The following is a 22,340-nucleotide window of genomic DNA, read 5'->3' as shown; positions in this document are numbered from 1 at the left end:
AAATATTATCTTGTTGATTCTGGATATCCTCAAATGAAAGGTTATCTTGGACCATATAGAGGTCAGCGATATCATTTACCTGACTTTCGTAGAGGTAGACCGGTGTCTGGTAAAGAAGAGATATTCAATCATTCACATTCATCATTACGTAGTGTGATTGAACGAACTTTTGGTGTTTTGAAAAAAAAAGGCCATTTTAAGGGATATGCCAAGTTATAGTTTTGAAAAGCAAACGATGATCGTTGTTGCTACAATGACGATACACAATTTTATCCGAAAACATGTCGGTCGAAATGATGCAGATTTTATGGAATACGAAGATATTAACTGGGCATATGAGAATACTATTGATTCAGAAAATACGCATGGTCGAGAAAGTGATGATGATGACGACGACGATGATGATGGTGATGATGACGGTGAATCAAGCAATTCAAGTGGTTTTGAAATGGAATTAACAAGAGATGCTATAGCTTCTAGTTTAATGAATTCACTTTAACTTGTAAATGCTATTATAAAATTTTTAGTATTTATATTTGGTAGATAAATATTATCCCTTTTTGAAACTTTAATCCAAATATATGTAATATTTTAATTTGTTAGGTTTATGTTTTCTATGTTATGTTAATATCTAATATGAATTTTACAAATGTGTTAAAAGCATTAATTAAAAATATAAAATAATTTTTAAAATAATACAATTGTGTCAATATCTAATTGCAAATATTTAATTATTATATTTAAATATTTAAATATAGTTTATATATTCTAATTAAATTTAATAATTAATTAATATTAATTACTTAGAAATATTTAAAATTAATATTATATATTAAAATATTAATAATAAGTTATAATAAATTATTTTTTATATTTTTGCTAAAATATCATAATATTAACTAATTTAAACATTATTTAAATACATATTTATTACTTTATAATATCATGTCTAAAATAGACATTTTACTTCATAAAAGCATTTTTTGATAGCAATACCAAACACTTAAATTTCTCAAAAGCACTTTTCAAAAGCATTTTTTCACAGCACTTTTCAAAAGTATTGCCAAACTGGCCCATAGTGAACAAGCATAATCACATACCCACATCACAAGACATTTACACATATCATGGATGAATAGGCTTGTAAGCCAAAATCGTTATAAGCCAATACATTTGGCTAAACATAACAACATCGATCATAGAAAAACTAAGTCCTTACACATGCCAAAATCGTTTATCATATACATGTTAATACTCCAAGGGTAAAGGCTCGATAGTGTGATGCTGCCTCCGCCGATCTCCAACCCCGAGCTGACCTGTCAAAACTAAAAAGATGGAAAGGGGAAGTAAGCTTTACGCTTAGTAAGTCCATATGAAAATAATAAGCATTATAATAACATGTTTCCTTAGGTAAAACAACTATAATTATGCTTTTATTCATATTCTGGTCAAGCTATCTACTCAAGTCACAGTCGGTAAATTATTTATAACTCGAGCTACAGAATTCCAAATTAATATCTGTTAATATTCCCAAAAACTAGACTCTTTTATCTTCTTATCATTAAATTTTCAGAAGTTTTGGTCTAGCCAATAAGTACAGTTTATTATTCGAAATCTCCCCTGTTTTGCAATTTGACAGCTTCGACCTTTCTTCACTAAAATTTATTTATCTCCTAGTACGAGACTCCAATAATGTTCCTATCTCTTTTTCCTGAAATTAGACTCATTAAGGATTTCATTAATATAAATTTTAACTCATAATTATTTTTGTACAATTCCTAATGATTTTCCAAATTCGAGACAGGGGAATCTGGAATCAGTCTGACTCTGTCTCACAAGAATTCAAATATCTCATGATACAGAATTATTTTGCTTTCAGCATTTCCTTTATGTGAAACTAGACTCATTAAGGTTTAATTCCATATTTTATTCAGTCTTTAATTCAATTTCCACAATTTTTAGTGGATTTTCAAATTTGAACCAATGCTGCTGTACCAAGTCTGTCTTAGTGCAACAAGATAATAACCATCACAATTTGTCATAGAAATTATTCTCATAAATATCATTCATTCATTTGCACCATTGTCATAAGTCCATTTCATTTCACATGTTAAACACGTGCTCATGGGTCTTGAGTACTTACTTGTGCTGTCATTTAGCACTGCACTCGTCCAAACATGACAACTCACATGCAATTTGGTTCTTTTTATCGGATTAGACATAGAATCAATAAAATTTCTTTACGAAATTTTTAGGAAACATTTCAATCATAATGCAGACCATAAAATAATATTAAAATAAATTTTCTTTCAGACTCGATTTGTGGTCTCGAAACTACTGTTCCAATTTCACTGAAAACGGGCTGTTACACACACAGCTAGCATACGAGTGTGCAAGGCCATTTCGAAAGAACACATGGTCTGGCACACGGGCGTGTGGCTTGGCTATGTAACCCAAGTCAAAGAATTACACAGGTATAGACTGGGACACGGCTATGTGTCCCTATTTCGAATGCCCACACGGTCTAAGACACGGGCTTATCTTTTGGCCATGTGAGTCACACGGCCATGTGAACCCTGCAGCTTTGAAATTTTTAATAGTTTTTGAAAAATTCTCTGAGTTTCTGAATTAGTCCCGATTTGTTTCTAACGCATATTTTGGGCCTCGAAAGCTCAAATAAGGGACAATATGTATGAAATTAATTGGTTCTGACATGAATATTATATGATATGAAGTGTATGAAATTTATATCTGTTTGATCAATAAGTTTCGGTAATGCTCCGAAACCCTATTCCAGCTACAGACGTGGGTTAGGGGTGTTACAGGCAATGATCTGTTTTGTTGTGCTCTTAAAGAGCTATCCCATTCTAAGGTTACTTCTTGGTTTCCCAATGATAATATTAGGGGCCAGAAACTTTCTCCATGCCCTAATCTTTTACAAAAAAAAAAAAGAACAACGAAAGCTTTTCGTATTGAAAAATCACATAGGTCAATTTACCTTGACCATATATGACGCGTCTCTTCCTTTTAAGGGGGTTTCATACATCTGGTTTTACTTTCATACGCATAAATTTTTTCAGACCTCTTGTTACTATTGTGACATCATATTCTATGAATTTTTCGATAAAATTACCCAACTGCCTTGCCATCCCTTCCGACATTGACATTATTGGGAGGTTATGAATTTGGACCTGAAAATTTGAGAATACTAGAGGGACTTGAATTAGATCTTCACCTTTTTCCAACCGATGAATTAGAATTAGGTGTCTATTAAAAAATAGGGAATCCCATCTACAACTCTTTTGAGATCTAACTTATTAAAGAATCAAAACATTATCCTCTTTTCCTCGATTTCAATTATAGAAACGCCTTCAATCAGATGCCAAATTTTAGCAATAACGTTTCTCATTGACAGAAAGTGCACAACACTACTCGTTATATGATAAAGAATAAGACAGGTGAACACGAAAGCAGATCGTAAAGTTTGTCAAAGTCGCAGATTTGACTTAAGGCTCTAGACGTTTGGAAAGAAACTTGGATTTTGACACAACCTGAAACGAAATCGAATCCAAGTGTGATAAAATTATTAAAATAAATAACTAAAATCAATTAATAAATCAAATATTAGAATAATAAGAAAACGAATAAAGAAAATAAATGGAAAGATAAAATGTGGCATGTAGAAGTCCTAAGAAGCCTTGGAAACACGAAGAATCCACAACCCCCTTCAAGCGGCTTTAATTGTAACACTCCTAACCCATATCCGTCGCCAAAACAGGGTTACGAAGCATTACCAGAATTTACAGATCATATAATAGACATTTCATTTCATTTAGCATTCATAAAAGAGGCTAATCAAAATCAATCATATTGTCCCTTATGTAAGCTCTCGAGGCCCAAAATACACATTAAAAATAAGTCGGGACTAAACCAGGTGCTCGGAGAATTTTTTAGAAAATATTAAAATGTTTCAAAAGTACAAGGGACATACGTTCATGAGGTCAGGCCGTGTGGGCATTCAAAATAGGGATACACTGTCGTGTCCCAGCCCGTGTCCAAACTTGGGAGCTCTCTGACTTGGGCCACACGACCAAGCCACACGCCCGTGTGCTAGGCCGTGTGAGCATTCTATTTTGCAAATTAAAAGATGTAGGAGACACACGGTCGTGTCACCTGGCCGTGTGTGTAACGTCCTCTAACCTTATACCGTCGCTAGAACAGGGTTATGAGACATTACTAGTCAGTACAGTACAATACATATATTAATTAAAAAATAAAAATTCACACTCGTCGTAATTTTAAGATATCATCCCATTAATGGGCCCTCGAAGTCCAATATGAACAGTAAAATCAATTCGGGACTAATTTAAAATCACTACTATTTTTTTCTTTATGAACGGTACCATACGCCCGTGTGGCCTTAGTAACACGCCCGTGTCTCCGTGACACGCCTGTGGTGGGCTAACTTTGTGGCTCATACGGCTTGGACATGCCCGTGTCCTCTACCCGTGGAGCTATCTGACTTGTTACCTATGAATAAATTGATTTCACACGACCAAGCCACACGCCTGTGTTTTTAGCCCGTGTGACAATACCTAGACATTCTGTTTTAACATTTTTAGGTGCAGGGGACACATGGCCTAACAACATGCCTATGTGCAAGCCGTGTGTCTAACACGGTCTGGTCACACACTCGTGTGCCAGGCTGTGTGGACTCAATGATGAGCCTTTCACACTTTACTATCCAACCCTGCAAATTTCAAACCACAACCAATACAAATACCAATACTAAACCAATCCAAACACATTTTATATATTATCCAATACTTGACCTAAAACACTTATCATGTATTATTATCAATTATCAATTTACATATTTCACTATTACAATCACAATGCAAAATAACACACTTAAAACATCCTAGGTACATGCCATTATCAACAATTATCATGAATTACCTTATTGAGTTCAGAATCGGCCTAAGATGTTGATTCAATGGTCTGACCTTAACCTAACCTGCACACAGAAACAAACCGTACGTTGAGTATGAACTCAGTGGTATGTCTATAATCCAAACACTTAATAACATAACATACACTTAAAACCATATAGCGATCATAAATATTCATACATTTAAAACCATATAGCGATCATAAATATTCAATCATTCATTTCATAGATAAATTCTTTATAACTCAATTAATCTTTATCATCTATTAACTCGATTAGCTTTTCAAATAAATTCTCAAATCATCTGAACATTAATAATTTCCATTCATATGTCTCACTTATATTGCTGTTCACTATTTAATTTTAGTAAATAGTAACATTCCACTAACACATTTGATTCAGTGATATGTTATAATCTAAGCTTTATATCAGTCAATTATTCAATAACAGTCAGTCTTTCAGTAACAGTCAATTATCCAGTACCTTTACTTACCCCTATTAACATGACTTGGACTCGGACAGATACACGGATCCAACCCACACACCGGGATAACATACAGTTTTTCATAGGCCGGAGCCAGAATACACCGTAACGATAACAGTAATAGTAATAGTAGCGGTACACAGAGTACCTCATCGGACTAAATCCGAAACAGTAACAGTATCAGTCAGGTACGGAGTACCTCTTCGGAACGAATCCAGAACAGTAACAGTAGTCGACACTTATAGTGTCTCATTGACACAAAGTTAGAATATCCCTGAACACTTCCAATCCTATGGCATGCCAACTATATCCGACTAGCCCGAAACTGTTAATAGGGTTATCAGTTCACTTTCTTAATTCAGTATCACTTTTTAATTCATTTACGAATCGATTCAATTACATTTAACACATCCAAATCAATCCATTTCAATCATAAAATACAATAATTCTTACTTTATTTACTTACCATAATATTCAATCAAAATACAATAATTAACAATCAATTTTCACCTTTCAATGCATTACCCTACACATTAAATAATAAATTCAACAATTAAATATTAAGTTCGGATTATAGAAACACAAACCGTAATTTCTGAGTAACCCCCGTTGACTTTGTCTTTTCCTTTGTTAGCCGAGTTTTTCGGCACCCCATTAGCTATTTAAACCTCAAGCTTCAAACCCTCAATTTTCCCTTTCTTGTTTCTTTTCTCCTTTCTTTCTTTTCTACTTTCTTTCTTTCCTTCCCTTGCTTTTCGTTTTGCCTATTCTGTTTCTTTCCATCCTTGCCTTTTTTTTTCTTTATTTGTTCATATATATATATATATATATATATACTTAAATAATAAGTAATATTTATTTATTCATGTGTATATTATTAATACATTTGTATCCATTTATAACCATACATTTGTCATAATTTAATATATTCATTATAAAATATTAATTTAATAATAAAAATCATAATAATAAATTAATCAATTAATAATAATTTATTATATTTTAACACATAAAAATCTCAGATTTTTATGCTTATGCCACCTCACTTAGGACAAATGGCATAATTTCTATTTTGGTCCTTTTCATTTTCTTTTAATCTACAATTAAACTTTCACTCTTTATTCAAATTGGTCCTTTTACTTAATTACTGTTAATTAAGCTAAATTCACTTAACTAAACTCTAATTAACCACTCATTTTATATCGTAAATATTTTTAATAAATATTTACGAATCCATTTTTCAAAAAGGAGACCAGAAAATACAATTTTCTGATAACTGTAAAGTTCGGGTCATTACAATTCTCCCCCTTAATAAATTTTGTCCTCGAAATTTACTTGAAAAGAGGTGGGGGTTCAGTGATCTCACTGTTTCTTTCGGTTCCCGTATTGCTTCCTCAATATTATAACTTCACTTCTCAAGCTAGTATCTCAATCAGTTCTTCTTTTTCATACAATAAATCATTCATATTTCAATATCCCTTGTCGAGATAACATGTAAGAGATCTGATCTACATTTTCTGAACATTAAAACATGAAAAATATCATAAATTTTCTGTAATTTCGGAGGCAAAACACCTTAATACGTTACTAGTCGGACTTTTCTACAATTTCACATAGCCAAACAAAACAAATACTCAATTTATATTTTTTTATCAACTCTCAATATTTTCTTCCAATGTGAAACCTTTTTAAAAAAAAACCTTACCATTAGCAGAATACTCGATAGCTCGACATTTTAAATTCACATATGATTTATGTCTGTCAAAAGCTGCTTCCAGTCTATCTCAAATCTTCTTGACAGTGTCCTCTGTTTCCTGAATTAATTCTAACCCAATCATTTTTCTTTCATTCAGTATCCATATAGAATTTCTGACAGTCAAATACTGCTTTTAAACTACCTCGAATTACTTTTACTTTTCCTCGGTTTCACGAATCGAAGCATTCCACATATTTTTTTTCTTACTATATTCAATCAAGTACCATGCGGTTTTACATTCATAACCATATAGAGCTTCATACAGTACTGAGTACTTGTTCTAGAATTAGAATGTAAACCATGTATCTCAATCAGAAGTAATAGAAACTGGTATACCATGTAATCTTCAACGATTATTCAAATATCATCTTTCTTTTTCGCAGATGAGGTAATTCTAATTCAACCCCATAGAAATTCTATCCCATTTTCACTTTGGTATCATCACTGGCTTTAACAGTTCTGAATTCTTCAGTACAACTTTTGTTTCTACATAACAGACAATCTTCAAATTCAATCAGAAATTTTTAATCAAAAGTCATCTGTATACTACACACATTTAACCGGTAACTCATTATCACGTTTCTGAACTTTGCAGATCTGTGGTAGAGAAGTCAGTTTAACTTTTATCTCAACTAAAATTGAGCCATCTTTGTAACGCCCCAAATTTTTGTAATTTCGGCTTTTGTGATTGTTGAGCATGGAAATATCAAAACTTTTGTTTTGATTCTTTTTGGTATATATATGTGTGTGTGGTTTAAGAGGTTATGTGCTTTGGAGTGTGTTTGGGAGGTCTCAAGTTCAAGTTTTAACTTGGGCTAAATTTTGGTTTTTATTTGAGTAAAGTCTGACTTCAGGTCAGTGAGCTTATAAGGAATTGATGGTAAAAACCTAACAGAATGGGTCTGCTAGTCTAGTGGTTAAGATGTGTGTTGGTATGTTGGAGGTCTAGATTTTGATTCCCTGCAGTAGCGATGGAATTATTTTTGCTACAAGTTTCAGTTAAGTGTTGGGTTTTATTAAAATTCTAAGTTGAGGGTTTTAGGGAAAAATTAGGGGTTTTATTATTTTCTTCTTTTTGGAAAAATATTTTCTCTGCCGTTCTTCCTCTTTCTAACCCTAAATGCCGAAATTCTCTTCTTTTTTCCTTCTTCTCCATTTTTCTTCTCTTTAGTTTTCTTCTTTCTCGATTAGTTGCGGCATGTTGCTAGTGATTTCGTCAATTCGGTAAGTTTGGTTTTTAATAAAGTTAAGAGATTTCCTTGGAGATTTTTTAAGAGGGATTTTGGTTGCTGGTTAGGGAATATTCTAGGGTCTATAGATCATTAATCGAGCTCTTAACAGTGAGGAATCACCGTTATTCATTGAAGGTAAGTAGATCTCTCGTTTCAAGATTTGCTTATTCTTAATAATCTGACTTAAGAGACTGATTTTGGGCTCGGCATGATCGATTTTAGGCTTTAGACTGCTCGTGGTTAGATTAGCAGTAAAAACGAACCAGGTGTGTACTCCAATCGATTTAAAATTACGTTTCGGCGAAAGCTAAAACGCTGCTGTCGATGCAACATGGGCGTGTGGACTGGCCGTGTGGAGGCCGTGTGGTGATACACGGCTACGTGTTCGACGAGCCAAACAGTGCGCGTGCCACACGGGCACAACAGACACGGGCGTGTGATAGTTTGTAGGCTGTGTGTGAGGCACGAGCTCAAGCAAATGGGCCGTATGGTCCACACGGGCATCTGAACCCACACAGGTGAACCACACAGGAGTGTGAGAATCTGGGCGAGGTCGTGTGATCAACATGGGCAAGGCCAATTTGGGCCGTGTGATGCACACTGGTGTGTGGGCCCATACGGGCAGGGCACACGGTCGTGTGAGACCAATTTGTATGAAATGTTCTGTAAGGTTGCACGGGTCGCCCAAGTGACTGTGACCTGGTTGTAGGGTCGCTATGCGTCACTTAGAACCTATACTCTGATTTATTAATGGATTGTATGCAAAAGCATGTAAAATTTAAGCATGTGTATCTGTCTGATTTGGTATATCTGTTCTGATTTGATGATAGTATGATTTGATGTCTGCATAAGAGCATGCCATATTATTTATGCTACATTGCATTGGGTCGGGATTGTTGTAGTGAAGGAAGTATTTGAACAGCTTCACAAGCCCGTTATCTTGCAGCTAAGCTGCATACTTATGATATGTGCTACGATGCGGTACCTTATGGTGTGTAGGGTTGGATGGGTCGATTATATCCCCATATATGGTGTGCAGGGATGGGTGAGTCGGTTTTATCCCCACATGGTGTGATGGGTTGGACGGAGATAGTGTGCAGGGTTAGTGGGCATGATATTTCTGATATCTAATCTGTTATGCATCCGATATATGTATGGCTAAGGTCGAATAACTATATTCCGTTAACTGTTTGTATGCATGCTGTTCTGGGGATGTACACACTGAGTTTGCGAAAACTCACCCCTTTGTTTATTTTGTTGTTAGGTAATCCTCAGCAGTAGATGGATTGGTGTGACGGAGGCCTCGATGGTGACCACTGGTAGACATTTATGGATTTTTGAGTAACACTTTATTTTGTCTGCTTTATTTAAATATATGTTTTGGCATTAAAATGTATTTGGACTCGAACTATTCTTGGGTTTATTTTGGGTTCTCAAATTGTTAAATTATTGATTTATGAATTAATGATGTTTTAGCTTCCACGTTAATTAAATGCTTTTCACTTAATATTCGGAATAGGGATTTCACAACTTAAGTAAAGATAACAAATTGGACGATTTTCAACTTGCTAAGGTTTTTCTAAAAAGAACTCATATGTGACGCTGCCAGATTCGGCCATAGCGTCTAGGTCGGGTTTGGAGGTATTACAATTTTCAAATGATAACAGTCAGATGTTCATACCTCATAACACAAAACAAAGCTTTCAAATTTGAAATACATACCTTCATTTGTCTTTCTCAGATGATAATTAATTATCATATCTTGATCTTTTAGTGCAAGAATAATAACTACCACTTTCGAATTAGGTATCAAATAATTCTTCCTATGTGATTTTAACCTTTCGTAACATAAACCATTAGTTCACTCTCTTGTATCAAAACACTGCTATCCCTGTAAATTACAAGTTTTTTCACCGGATTTCAGGCTAAACCAGAACTAGTGCTTCAGTTAACTGAGCTCTCAACTAATCAAAACCTTGCTGATATTTATCAGATCATTCCAATGTCATATCTTTCTATAGTAACCATATCATCCAAAAATCCTCTTTCAAATTTCTGGTAATAATCGACTAGTCTTAGGAAACCTCTGATTTCAGATATACTTTTCAATATCGTTTCAAGTACAAAATCTATAGCAAACTCAGTTTCTTTAACTAGCAATAATTCAGATAACTCTTCTGGAAACATATCAAAATTCCCACTGATTTAAACTTTGACTTGAATTCTTTAATAACCAATACATAAGCAAAGTAAGTACCTTAACCCTTTCCTACACATTTCTGTTTTGACTTGATCAATATCACAATAGACAAATCATTCAATATTCTCTGATTCAACAAAACATTTCATCTTCCTGACTTTGCAATATAATATATTTTTACTTGTAATTTATCACAGCATCGTGCAAAATTAACCATTCCATATTCAGAATCATATCAAACAGTAATAACATCAAATCGATCAGAAAACAGTACCTTAGTATCATTATCATGAGTTCCCGTAAATTTTATCAACCAATAAATACTGATCTGGAAAATTTGATACTTCTACCAAAAATTCAGCGAACTCAACAGGCAAATCTTTTGTAGATACTGAATTCATGCATTCATAAGAATAAATCAAACCAAGATCAATTTAAAATAATCATATCAGTATCAATAAAGAAAATAGTACCAGTAATGACTTTCAGTAGAAAAATATTTTCTTATATTCGATTAACATATAGCCTAGCTGATATTCATTCTCTAGATTTTACAGTGTAGTCATTTGTCACACTTCGACTTTCACTCGTATTTCTGGGGTTACAGAGTGATCTACCTCTGGTAATTGTGTTACTCAGTCTTGAAATTGGAATAATATCTTTTCTCACTCTCTTCAAGCAATCACTAAAATAATGATCAAAAGGATCATATTCAACACATGTTCCACTCTTTATTTTACATTTTCCATACCTACTACAAATGTAACTCTAGATCCTGGACTGAAATATATCAGATATCTCTGTCTTTTACTTGAAGTTTTAATTTCCATTTCAATCTTTCTTTTCCCTTTACTAAACTTTTCAACTTTATGTCTTCATTTAAACTATCTTCAAACCACTTGTACATTATGGTTTCAGTCGGAATATACCCTCTGGTATAATTATTCAATCAGACAAATTCCCTTCATACTCAGTTACATTCATATGACCCTGTTTAAGTTTCAAGAATTCCTTTGCATCTCTGATCAAGAAATGTTTGACTGATATATGTATATTTCTTTCAGGACTCATTTTAGAAAAATTTCCAAATAACCCATTTCCACCACTGGTAAGCTGAATCTTTTAACAGAAATATCATACATTTCTAACATTTATTCGGTAAACAGAACAGTTCATTTACAACCCTGATAATATTCTCTAACCAAATTTCAGTTCTTTCAAGATCATTTTCAGCTATAATTCTCAATTCTTCCACACTATATTTACGGAGTATTAACAACAGATAACTTATCTGTTCAGACAGGCTTTGTACCTTGAAACATTTCGGGAACTGATTGAGAAACATGAGGGGTAGATGTCGTAGCAGATACAGTTTCATCTACTCACTTAAGAGCATCAGTTATAATTTTAAATAATTATGTACAATCTCTTTCTCTGTTATTTCATCAGTCAACATTCAGTAATTAATTATTCATTGAGTTAATACTCAATATTACTGATTTAGTTTCCATCTAATTTGCGAGACTATTTGTCTCTAGTATACATTTCGTAATCAATACCATCGATATGTTCATCTAAAATTTTCAACTATGAAACAGAAAAAAATAATTATATCAGCATCCGATCCCGACTCAATTTCGACTCAATTATGGCATGTACCTCTAGACTCAATTCCGAGCTCTATTTAGTCCGAGAATCAGCTAAACCTGAATAGATCTAATACCACTAACTGTAACGTCCCCTAACCCTACGTCGTCGCCAAAACAGGGTTACGAGACATTACCAGTCAGTACAATACAATACAGACATTAATTAAAAAATAAAAATTCACACTCTTCATAATTTTAAGATATCGTCCATTTAATGGACCCTCGCGGTCCAATATGAACAATAAAATCAATTCGGGACTAATTTAAAATCACTACTATTTTTTTTCTTTATGAACGATACCACACGCTCGTGTGGCCTTAGTAACACGCCCGTGGTGGGCTAATTGTTTGGCTCACACAGCTTGGACACGCCTGTATCCTCTGCCCGTGGAGTTCTGACTTGTTACCTATGAATAAATTGATTTCACACAACCAAGCCACACGCCCGTGTTCTTAGCCCATGTGGCAATACCTAGACATTCAATTTTAACATTTTTAGGTGTAGGGGACACATGGCCTAACAACATGCCCGTGTGCAAGCCGTGTGTCTCACACGGTCTGGTTACACGCCCGTGTGCCAGGCCGTGTGGACTCAATGATGAGCCTTTCACACTTTACTATCCAACCCTGCAAATTTCAAATCACAACCAATACAAATATCAATATTAAACCAATCCAAACACATTTTATATATTATCCAATACTTGATCTAAAACACTTATCATGTATTATTATCAATTATCAATTTACATATTTCACTATTACAATCACAATGCAAAATAACACACTTAAAACATCTTAGGTACATGCCATTATCAACAATTATCATGCTTTACCTTTCTGAGTTCGGGATCGGCCTAAGATGCTGATTCAATGGTCTGACCTTAACCTAACCTGCGCACGGAAACAAACCATACGCTGAGTATGAACTCAGTGGTATTTCTATAATCCAAACACTTAATAACATAACATACACTTAAAACCATATAGCGATCATAAATATTCAATCATTCATTTCACAGATAAATTCTTTATAACTCAATTAATCTTTATCATCTATTAACTCGATTAGCTTTTCAAATAAATTCTCAAATCATCTGAACATTAATATTTTTCATTCATATGTCTAACTTATATTTCTGTTCACTATTTAATTTCAGTAAATAGTAACATTCGACTAACATATTTGATTCAGTGATCTGTTATAATCCAAGCTTTAAATCAATCAATTATTCAGTAACAGTCAATTATCCACTACCTTTATTTACCCCTATTAACATGAATCGGACTCGGACGGATACACGGATCCAACCCACACACCGGGATAACATACAGTGTTTCATAGGCCGGAGCCAGAATACACCGTAACGATAACAGTAATAGTAATAGTAGCGGTACACAGAGTACCTCATCGGACTAAATCCGAAACAGTAACAGTATCAGTCAGGTACGGAGTACCTCTTCGGAACGAATCCAGAACAGTAACAGTAGTCGACACTTATAGTGTCTCATTGACACAAAGTTAGAATATTCCTGAACACTTCCAATCCTATGGCATGCCAACTATATCCTACTAGCCCGAAACTGTTAATAGGGTTATCAATTCACTTTCTTAATTCAGTATCACTTTTTAATTCATTTACGAATCGATTCAATTACATTTAACACATCCAAATCAATCCATTTCAATCATAAAATACAATAATTCTTACTTTATTTACTTACCATAATATTCAATCAAAATACAATAATTAACAATCCATTTTCACCTTTCAATGCATTACCCTACACATTAAATAATAAATTTAACAATTAAATATTAAGTTCAGATTATAGAAACACAAATCGTAATTTCTGAGCTAACCCCTGTTGACTTCGTCTTTTACTTTCTTAGTCAAGTTTTCCAGCACCCCATTAGGTATTTAAACCTCAAGCTTCAAACCCTCAATTTTCCCTTTCTTCTTTCTTTTCTCCTTTCTTTCTTTCCTTCCCCTGCTTTTCGTTTTGCCTATTTTGTTTCTTTCCATCCTTGCCTTTTTTTTCTTTATTTGTTCATATATATATATTTATACTTAAATAATAAGTAATATTTATTTATTCATGTGTATATTATTAATACATTTATATCCATTTATAACCATACATTTGTCATAATTTAATATATTCATCATATAATATTAATTTAATAATAAAAATCATAATAAATAATTAATCAATTAATAATAATTTAATATATTTTAACACAAAAAAAAATCTCATATTTTTATGCTTATGCCGCCTCTCTTAGGATAAATAGCATAATTGTCATTTTGGTCCTTTTTATTTTCTTTTAATCTACAATTAAACTTTCACACTTTATTCAAATTGGTCCTTTTACTTAATTACTCTTAATTAAGCTAAATTCACTAAATTAAACTCTAATTAACCATTTATTTTACTTCATAAATATTTTTAATAAATATTTACGAATCCATTTTTCAAAAACGGAGACCCGAAAATACACTTTTCTGAGAACTGTAAAGTTTGGGTCATTACAGTGTGTCACACATGGCTGAGACACAAACCCTTGTCTTTGCCCGTATGGACAAAAATAGGTCATTTTCAAGCCACATTTCTCACCCAACATGTCATCAACCTATTTCAACATTTTTAGACATCAATAAACTATATCAAGGCATTCAAACCAAGCTACTAGTTTTATACATGACATAACACCATATATATCCAAGAATCCGTACTTACCAAATTGACCAAATACACATATACTATCTCAAACCAATCTTCAATATGCCTATAAATTATTCATCATTCATCCATACCAAACACACACCAATCATGATAAGGCCATATATATACATATAAAAAATATATCAAACACAAGTCACTCTAATGGCTAGTCTCAACAAGACAATTTTATGCCAACATTGGCCAAATTAACCTATACATGCCATTATAGCCAAAATTGATTTACTAAATATACCGAAAAAGGGCTAATGGATAGTGTGAAGTTGCTGCGACCAGCTTCCAACCAAAATGAGCTTTCGAATTACTATAAAATCAGGGGCGAAGCCAAAACAAATTTTTAAAGGGGGCCGAATGAAAATTTAATTTTTTATAGCCTATATCTTTATAGTTTTTAAAAGATTAAATCGAATTTTTATAATTTAAGGGGAGGCGAAAGTATAATTTTACCTTTACTAATTTAAAATTTTTAAAAAATTTCAAGGCCTAAATATAAATTTTCCATTTTAGGGGGGGCTAGGGCCACTGCCAGCCCCCTTGTATCCGCCTCTGTATAAAATAGAGAAAATAAAATAGAGTAAACATTTAAGCTTAGTAAGTTCGTATAACATGGAAATTAACTTACCATTCATTCATATTTAAGGTAAGCATTCATAACATATCCAAATCAATTTGGCCAAAAGCCTAAACACATATCCACATCATGATAGCCAAATAATCACATATAATAACCCTTAATCATGTATGAACAAGGTCATTAAGCAAGTTCCACAGTCAAGTGACAACCAATTCATACTTCAGTATATCAAGTAATATCATTTTCTTGTACTTCATGTATAAATTCCAGTAACAGTTCATGTCATTCTCATATAATCTTGTAACAGAATTGCGTCCATTGAACTATTTAAAATATCATTGGTTACACGGGTAGGACACATGAAGTATACAAATCTGTAATACGTCAATTCATATACATATGTGCTCATACAAGCATATTAACGGGAAGCTCTTTCGAGCCATATAACGGGAAACTCTTCCGAGTTGTATATCGGGAAGCTCAAGAGAGTCACTAATTGAGAAGCTCATGAGAGCCAAATATCGGGAAGCTCATGAGAGCTATGGTGTGTCCGCAACACATGCAGGATCACAACCAATCGGGAAACCTTCATGACATGTCATTTGTATCCATCAATTTTTCTAAGATTCAAACGAAACTTGATACTTGTCGGATATGTGATTAATAATTACACATGGCAATTTATAAAAATTTCATACAATAATATTCAATTTGGAACTTACAAATATACAATTTAGTTACACGAACTTACCTCGACAAGTGCTTGTAAGTACAAAGGCTACTAATCCTGTACTTTCTCTTTTCCTCGATATATATGAATGAATTGAACTCAATTTAGTATAATTCATATTCAATTTTGTCCAATACACATCTTTGGAAAAACTACTATTTTTCCCCTATACTTTTAATTAATTATAATTTTGTCTATAGGCTCAGAAAATAAAATTTATACAATTTAATCATTATTTCAAGCCTAGCTGATTTTCATATATATCAATAGTAGCTCATGATTTTCAAAAAATTAGAAATTTTCCATGAATTTATCATCTTTTTAATTTAGTCCCTAAATCATAATTTTATCAAAATTCTCTTTACAAAAGTTGTTTATCTGACAACAACATTTCATTTCCTACCATAAAACTTCAAAATTCATACATAATCATCCATGGCAAAACCCTAATACTTTAATAGTTTTGCAAATTAATCTCCGAGATAGCTAGATTAAGCTATTACAATCTTGGAAACATAAAAATCATTAAAAAACGAGACCAAAATACTCACCTAATTAAGCAAAATAAGCTTGCTTGAACTTAAGTTTCCATGGCTAGGGTTTCCATTTTTTTTTGGGAAAGATGATAAAAATGATAATAATTTAATTATTTATTTCATTTATCATCATTTTATCATTTACTTTCCAAAATTAACTTTACTAATTTACTAAATTCCGATGATAAATAATCATTCTTATCTACTTACTACACTAAATGGTCTATTTGTCATATAAGGACCTCCAATTTTAAATTCCATAGCTATTTGGTACCTTTAACTACTAGAATTCAACTTTTTCACTTTATGCAATTTGGTCCTTTTCATCAAATTAGACATGTAAACGATAAAATTTCTTAACGAAATTTTCATACGATATTTCTATCATACTGTACACTATAAAATAATATTAAATTAAATTTTCTTCCAACCTCAGATTTGTGGTTCCGAAACTACTGTTTCGATTTCACTGAAAATAGGCTCTTTCACTAATTTCCCTTCCAACATAGAAATCTTGACAAGAAAAAGTATGAAGATGATCCCCACAATTTAAAAAGATTGTTAAAACTCTTCTAAATGAAATTTAAGAGATATTCTTGAAAAGAAAAAACCAAAGAGAATTTATTAACTCGAAAGAGAAATAGAATAATAATAAATTGTGTACAATGCAAATGCCTATATATAGGTTAGCTAAATAAATCTAAATAAAAGTCCTAAGTATACTAGAACTCTAATTTAATCTAAATAAGAAGTAGTGTTAAACTGAACTTTTTTGATAACATAAAACTTCTAAATAACTTAAAATACTTAATAATTATAAAAAATTTGAAATATAATATTAATAATATAATAAGAGCCGGTAAATATAATACTGGGCCCATATATAATAAAAATTAAACCTAAAACCCGAACCCAATATGATTTAAACTCGAATTAAAAGCCCAAAATTCGTAATTCCTGTCACAGTCCCATTCAGAAATTTTACTCGTGCAGTTTTCACTAAAACGGTCATAACTTGAGCTCCTGAACTTAAAATTGAGTGATTCAAAATGCGTTTCGAAGCTAAGAGATAGATCTTCAAATGCCACGAGACATCTCAACCCAGAAATGTCAGGATCCTATCCAAAAGGTTGTCTCAAGTTTGCTGATTTCCTAAGCTTGAAAATTTGCAGCTTTGATGATTGGAATTTAATAAATTTCATCCCATCCGTGCATGTATCATTCTCCCTTTCCTCAAAAGGATTCGTCATCGAATCTTGTTTTTGATCAAATCCTGATTTGATTTGCTTAACCTTTGACACTGTTGTTGGGCCTTGAGATTATTTGAGTCTATCACATTCATAGATCTAAAATTGTGCCTTAAGACTCGCATCATTAGAACCTTCCCTACCAAAGATTAAAATCATCTTCCCTTTCCTCTTCTTCCTTGTCGGCAATATTGAGATTTGCTAATTCTTCCTTCATGGAATTTTCAATCCTACTGTTGTATGGATCTTGGAATCCAAATTATACCCTAATCACATTAATAAAAGGAGTCGTCTTTCCAACTCTGTTACTGGCCGCAGACACAAAGATATTTCTAAGGAGAAAAAAGTTTCAGACTTTCTGCTACTGTCGGCAGACCTTTAAATCCACTTTTTAAAATTCGGTTAAGAACGTTAGTCTGCATCAATATTTTTAACCACATTACATTATATCATAAGATTATAGAAACCTATTAAATTTTAAATTTATACAACCAAAAACCAAAATTTGACAAAATATTTTTGAAACAGCCGCACATGATGTCAGCACATTGGAATGGACCTTTGCTGAAGAAACCAACCACTTGTCTTCACAAATATATATAGTATTACTGGTCAAACAATTATTATTTAATGCCGTATTTGGTTAAAAATGTCAAATTATAGGGTGAGATGTGAAGTATTATATTATCTTATTTCATTACAATATAAGATTCAATTATTTAATTAATACGATCTAAAATTATTTAGAAGTAAATTTTATTAAATTTTTATTAAATTATTTAATTAATAGTATCCATAATATTATTTTAGTTTTAATCTCTATAAAATTATGATAAATTTCTATAATTCTTATTTTTATTACAATTAATAAGTATATATATATATATGATGTTGAAATGAATTTATAGATTATAATTATATTAATTCTTGAAAAGTGATTTCGTCACCAATTTAATATATTAATAAATCATTGGAAACAATATAATAATTTTAATTTTAAATTATGAACAGTTTAACTATTAAAAGAAAAAGAAAATTTTTTATTTTTAATTATACTTAAATTTTATTTAGAAAAAATGACTAATCTAATTAAAATAATATAAAGAAAGGGTAAATTGATTCAAAATTAATTTAATATTAATTAAGGTATAGGTGGTAATGAAGTTATAATATTTTAACACTATTTGAAAATATAAAAATACAAGATGATTAGAATATTAAGAATTCAAATAATGTAATCTTATTTTTGAATGCAACATTACGAGATGTAATATAAGATTCAACCAATCAATTAAATAAATTTAAATTTGGTTTTTTAAAAAAATACTAACTTAAGCTAAAGTTCAGCTTCATCCAACTTATCCAAATGACTCATTTCAGTATTTAAAAAATATATTGAATCAATTGATTCAAGTAGCGGTCAAGACTAATGCTTTTAAATTCTTGTTATTTCTTTTAATAATATTTTTTTTAGACTTAAAATTTGAATTCTCCTTCTTTATCCTTTATTTAATTGTAAGGAATCTAGACCCTTGCAAAGATTTTTCTTGCACTTGCAGAAAGTCAATGTTTTTAGCAATGTTTCGACAAACAGAAAAGGATAAAGCAATCTCAAGACTTGTCCTTCAACACATTACCATATTAACTGAATTTTTTTTTCTTTTTTTTTTCTAAATGAGACCTTACTTTCTGTCACCAAAATTTGAAGCCATTAATGGCCATTTGCAGCTCCAAAATTGTAAACCTCACGGTTCTCTTTTGCCTCATTGAACCATTCTCAAACGCCGTATCCTTCAACTTCACAAGTTTCACCACCAATAATAACAACATAAGCTACGAAAATGCTTACCCTGCTAGCCGAGTCATTCAGCTTACAGCCAACCAGAGAGATCTTCAAATGACCGCGAGCCTTGGTCGAGCCACGTACTATGAACCAATGCACTTATGGGACAAGGCCACTGGGAATCTCAAGGATTTCGCCACCCATTTCACCTTCACCATCGATTCACAAAACAGGTCTGCGTATGGAGATGGGATAGCATTCTTTCTTGCACCCGAAGGTTCGAAGATCCCCGATAATGTCACGAAAGGTGGTAATCTAGCTCTTGCGAGTGACGGTATCGGACTGAACACAACAGTGAATAGATTCGTTGCTGTGGGGTTTGATATTTATCGGAACCTATGGGATCCAGAGCACGAACATGTAGGTATTGATGTCGATTCGATGAAATCGGTGGCGAATGTAACATGGATAAGATATGATCCGAAAACGCATAATTTAAGCGTTTCCTTTACTGGATTTAGAAATAATACTACGGTCATGCAACACCTTAGTGCTATCATCGATTTAAGGCTTTACTTGCCTGACAATGTAACTTTCGGATTCTCGGCAGCCACCGGAAATGCATCCGCCATACATCAAATTTCTTCTTGGGATTTCACTTCAAGCTTAGAGAACGATAGTAACACGACTGATCCGACAGCTGCCACACAACCTAACCACAAAAAAAGAAAAAACAGAACAGGTTTTGCTGTGGGATTCGGAGTTTCCGGTGCTTTTGTTGTAATGGTTTTAGTTGGGATTGCTAGCCTTTATAGGAAGAAGTACCAGTCTGACGAAGAGGATGGTGATGCCATCGATGACGCAATAGAGGATGAATTCGAGAGAGGAACTGGACCGAGGAAGTTCTCGTACAAGGAACTTGTTCATGCCACCGATGATTTCAACGAAGTCCAGAAGCTAGGCCAAGGTGGATTTGGTTACAAAGGATTTTTAAAGGATTCAAGCTCCTACGTTGCCATCAAACGAGTCTCAAGTGGATCAAGACAAGGTATAAAAGAGTATGCTTCGGAAGTAAAGATCATAAGCGGATTACGACATCGAAATCTCGTTCAACTCATTGGCTGGTGCCATGAAAACAAACAACTCCTCCTTGTTTACGAATTCATGCCCAATGGTAGCTTAGATTCTCACCTGTTCAACCAAAACAGCTTATTGCCATGGGAGTTAAGGTTCAAAATTGCTCAAGGATTAGCGTCGGGACTGCTTTACTTACACGAAGGGTGGCAACAATGTGTGGTTCACAGAGACATTAAATCAAGCAACGTGTTGTTGGACTCCGACTTCAATGCCAAGCTAGGCGATTTTGGTCTCGCGAGGCTCGTGGACCATTCCAAAGGGTCGCAAACAACCGTGTTGGCCGGCACAATGGGGTACCTTTCCCCAGAATGTCACATCGCCGGAAAAGCCAGTAAACAATCCGATGTTTATAGCTATGGCGTCGTTGCTTTGGAGCTTGCTTGTGGACGAAAACCGATCGAACCCAAAGCCGGAGAAGGCAAAGTGAATTTGGTGGAGTGGGTTTGGGATCTTTACGGGAGAACCCAATTGCTTGAAGCTTGCGACCCGAGGCTTAATGGCGTGTTTACGGTGCGGGAAATGGAGCAGCTGATGATCCTGGGGCTATGGTGTGCGCACCCAGATGAGAATTCGAGGCCGTCGATACGGCAAGCGATTCACGCGCTGAATTTCGAAGCTCCGGTGCCGGTACTACCGTCGAAGATGCCGGTGGCAACGTTTTATGCTCCTCCGATGAGTGTTACTCCGTTAAACCAATTTTCAAGCAATAGTACTTACAGAAATAGCACCAGAGCCTCGCAGTTTACTTCGTCTTCGAGTTCTTCTGCAACTGCATCTCTTTTGTTAGCTCCTCCAGTTTAAAATTAAATTGGTCAAAATTTACATCATATCCCTGTATTTATATAAAATTTGTGATTTAATCCTGTACTTAAACCGTTAAACCGAAATCCTATTAATTTTTCAATTTAAAAATCTTAATCTAATTGATGGTAGCAGTAAAATTTGCCATCAATACAACTATGTAGATTAATCATGGTTGAGTGGTTTGACCAAATTTTAGCCTAAAATTTTTTACACCCATTTTAACTTTGTATTTAAAATATTTAAAAAAAAACTCATTTTAATTTTTTATTTAAAAATTCAAACAGTGATTCAATTATTAGTGTTTTCTATTAATAATTTTCATCAATAAACTCATCCAATCATACTTCTTTTAAAAGTAAATCATTCATTTAAGTTTTCAACCAACGTCAGATGTGGGGCCAATAAATTTATAATTTAGTCACTTAACCATTAATAAATTTATAAATTTACACTATACCACCCAATCTTTGCACCATTACTCTCAAATCTAATTCTTCAAGTAGTACTCAAGC

General features: G+C 33.1%; 2 protein-coding genes across 2 annotated transcripts in view; both read left to right on the top strand.

Moving 5' to 3' along the window:
• LOC107894175 (L10-interacting MYB domain-containing protein) overlaps positions 1-522 on the top strand; it is a 6,630-nt gene extending 6,108 nt beyond the window's left edge. Inside the window, exon 4 of the mRNA XM_016819391.2 lies at positions 1-522. This exon is cut by the window's left edge and continues 2 nt beyond it. Within this exon, the coding sequence (XP_016674880.1) occupies positions 1-219 (219 nt within the window). The 3' untranslated portion in view covers positions 220-522.
• A 19,174-nt stretch (positions 523-19,696) lies between these two features.
• LOC107894177 (L-type lectin-domain containing receptor kinase IX.1) lies at positions 19,697-21,928 on the top strand. Its single transcript, XM_016819394.2, has one exon. The coding sequence runs from the start codon at positions 19,819-19,821 to the stop codon at positions 21,823-21,825; it is 2,007 nt and encodes a 668-aa protein (XP_016674883.1). The 5' UTR covers positions 19,697-19,818; the 3' UTR covers positions 21,826-21,928.
• Positions 21,929-22,340: the final 412 nt, after the last annotated feature.

The sequence above is a fragment of the Gossypium hirsutum genome, chromosome A13 (genome assembly GCF_007990345.1).
Source record: "Gossypium hirsutum isolate 1008001.06 chromosome A13, Gossypium_hirsutum_v2.1, whole genome shotgun sequence".
Taxonomy (NCBI): domain Eukaryota; kingdom Viridiplantae; phylum Streptophyta; class Magnoliopsida; order Malvales; family Malvaceae; genus Gossypium; species Gossypium hirsutum.
Note: the sequence above shows the minus strand (reverse complement) of the source record. Positions and strands in the feature narration are given on the sequence as shown.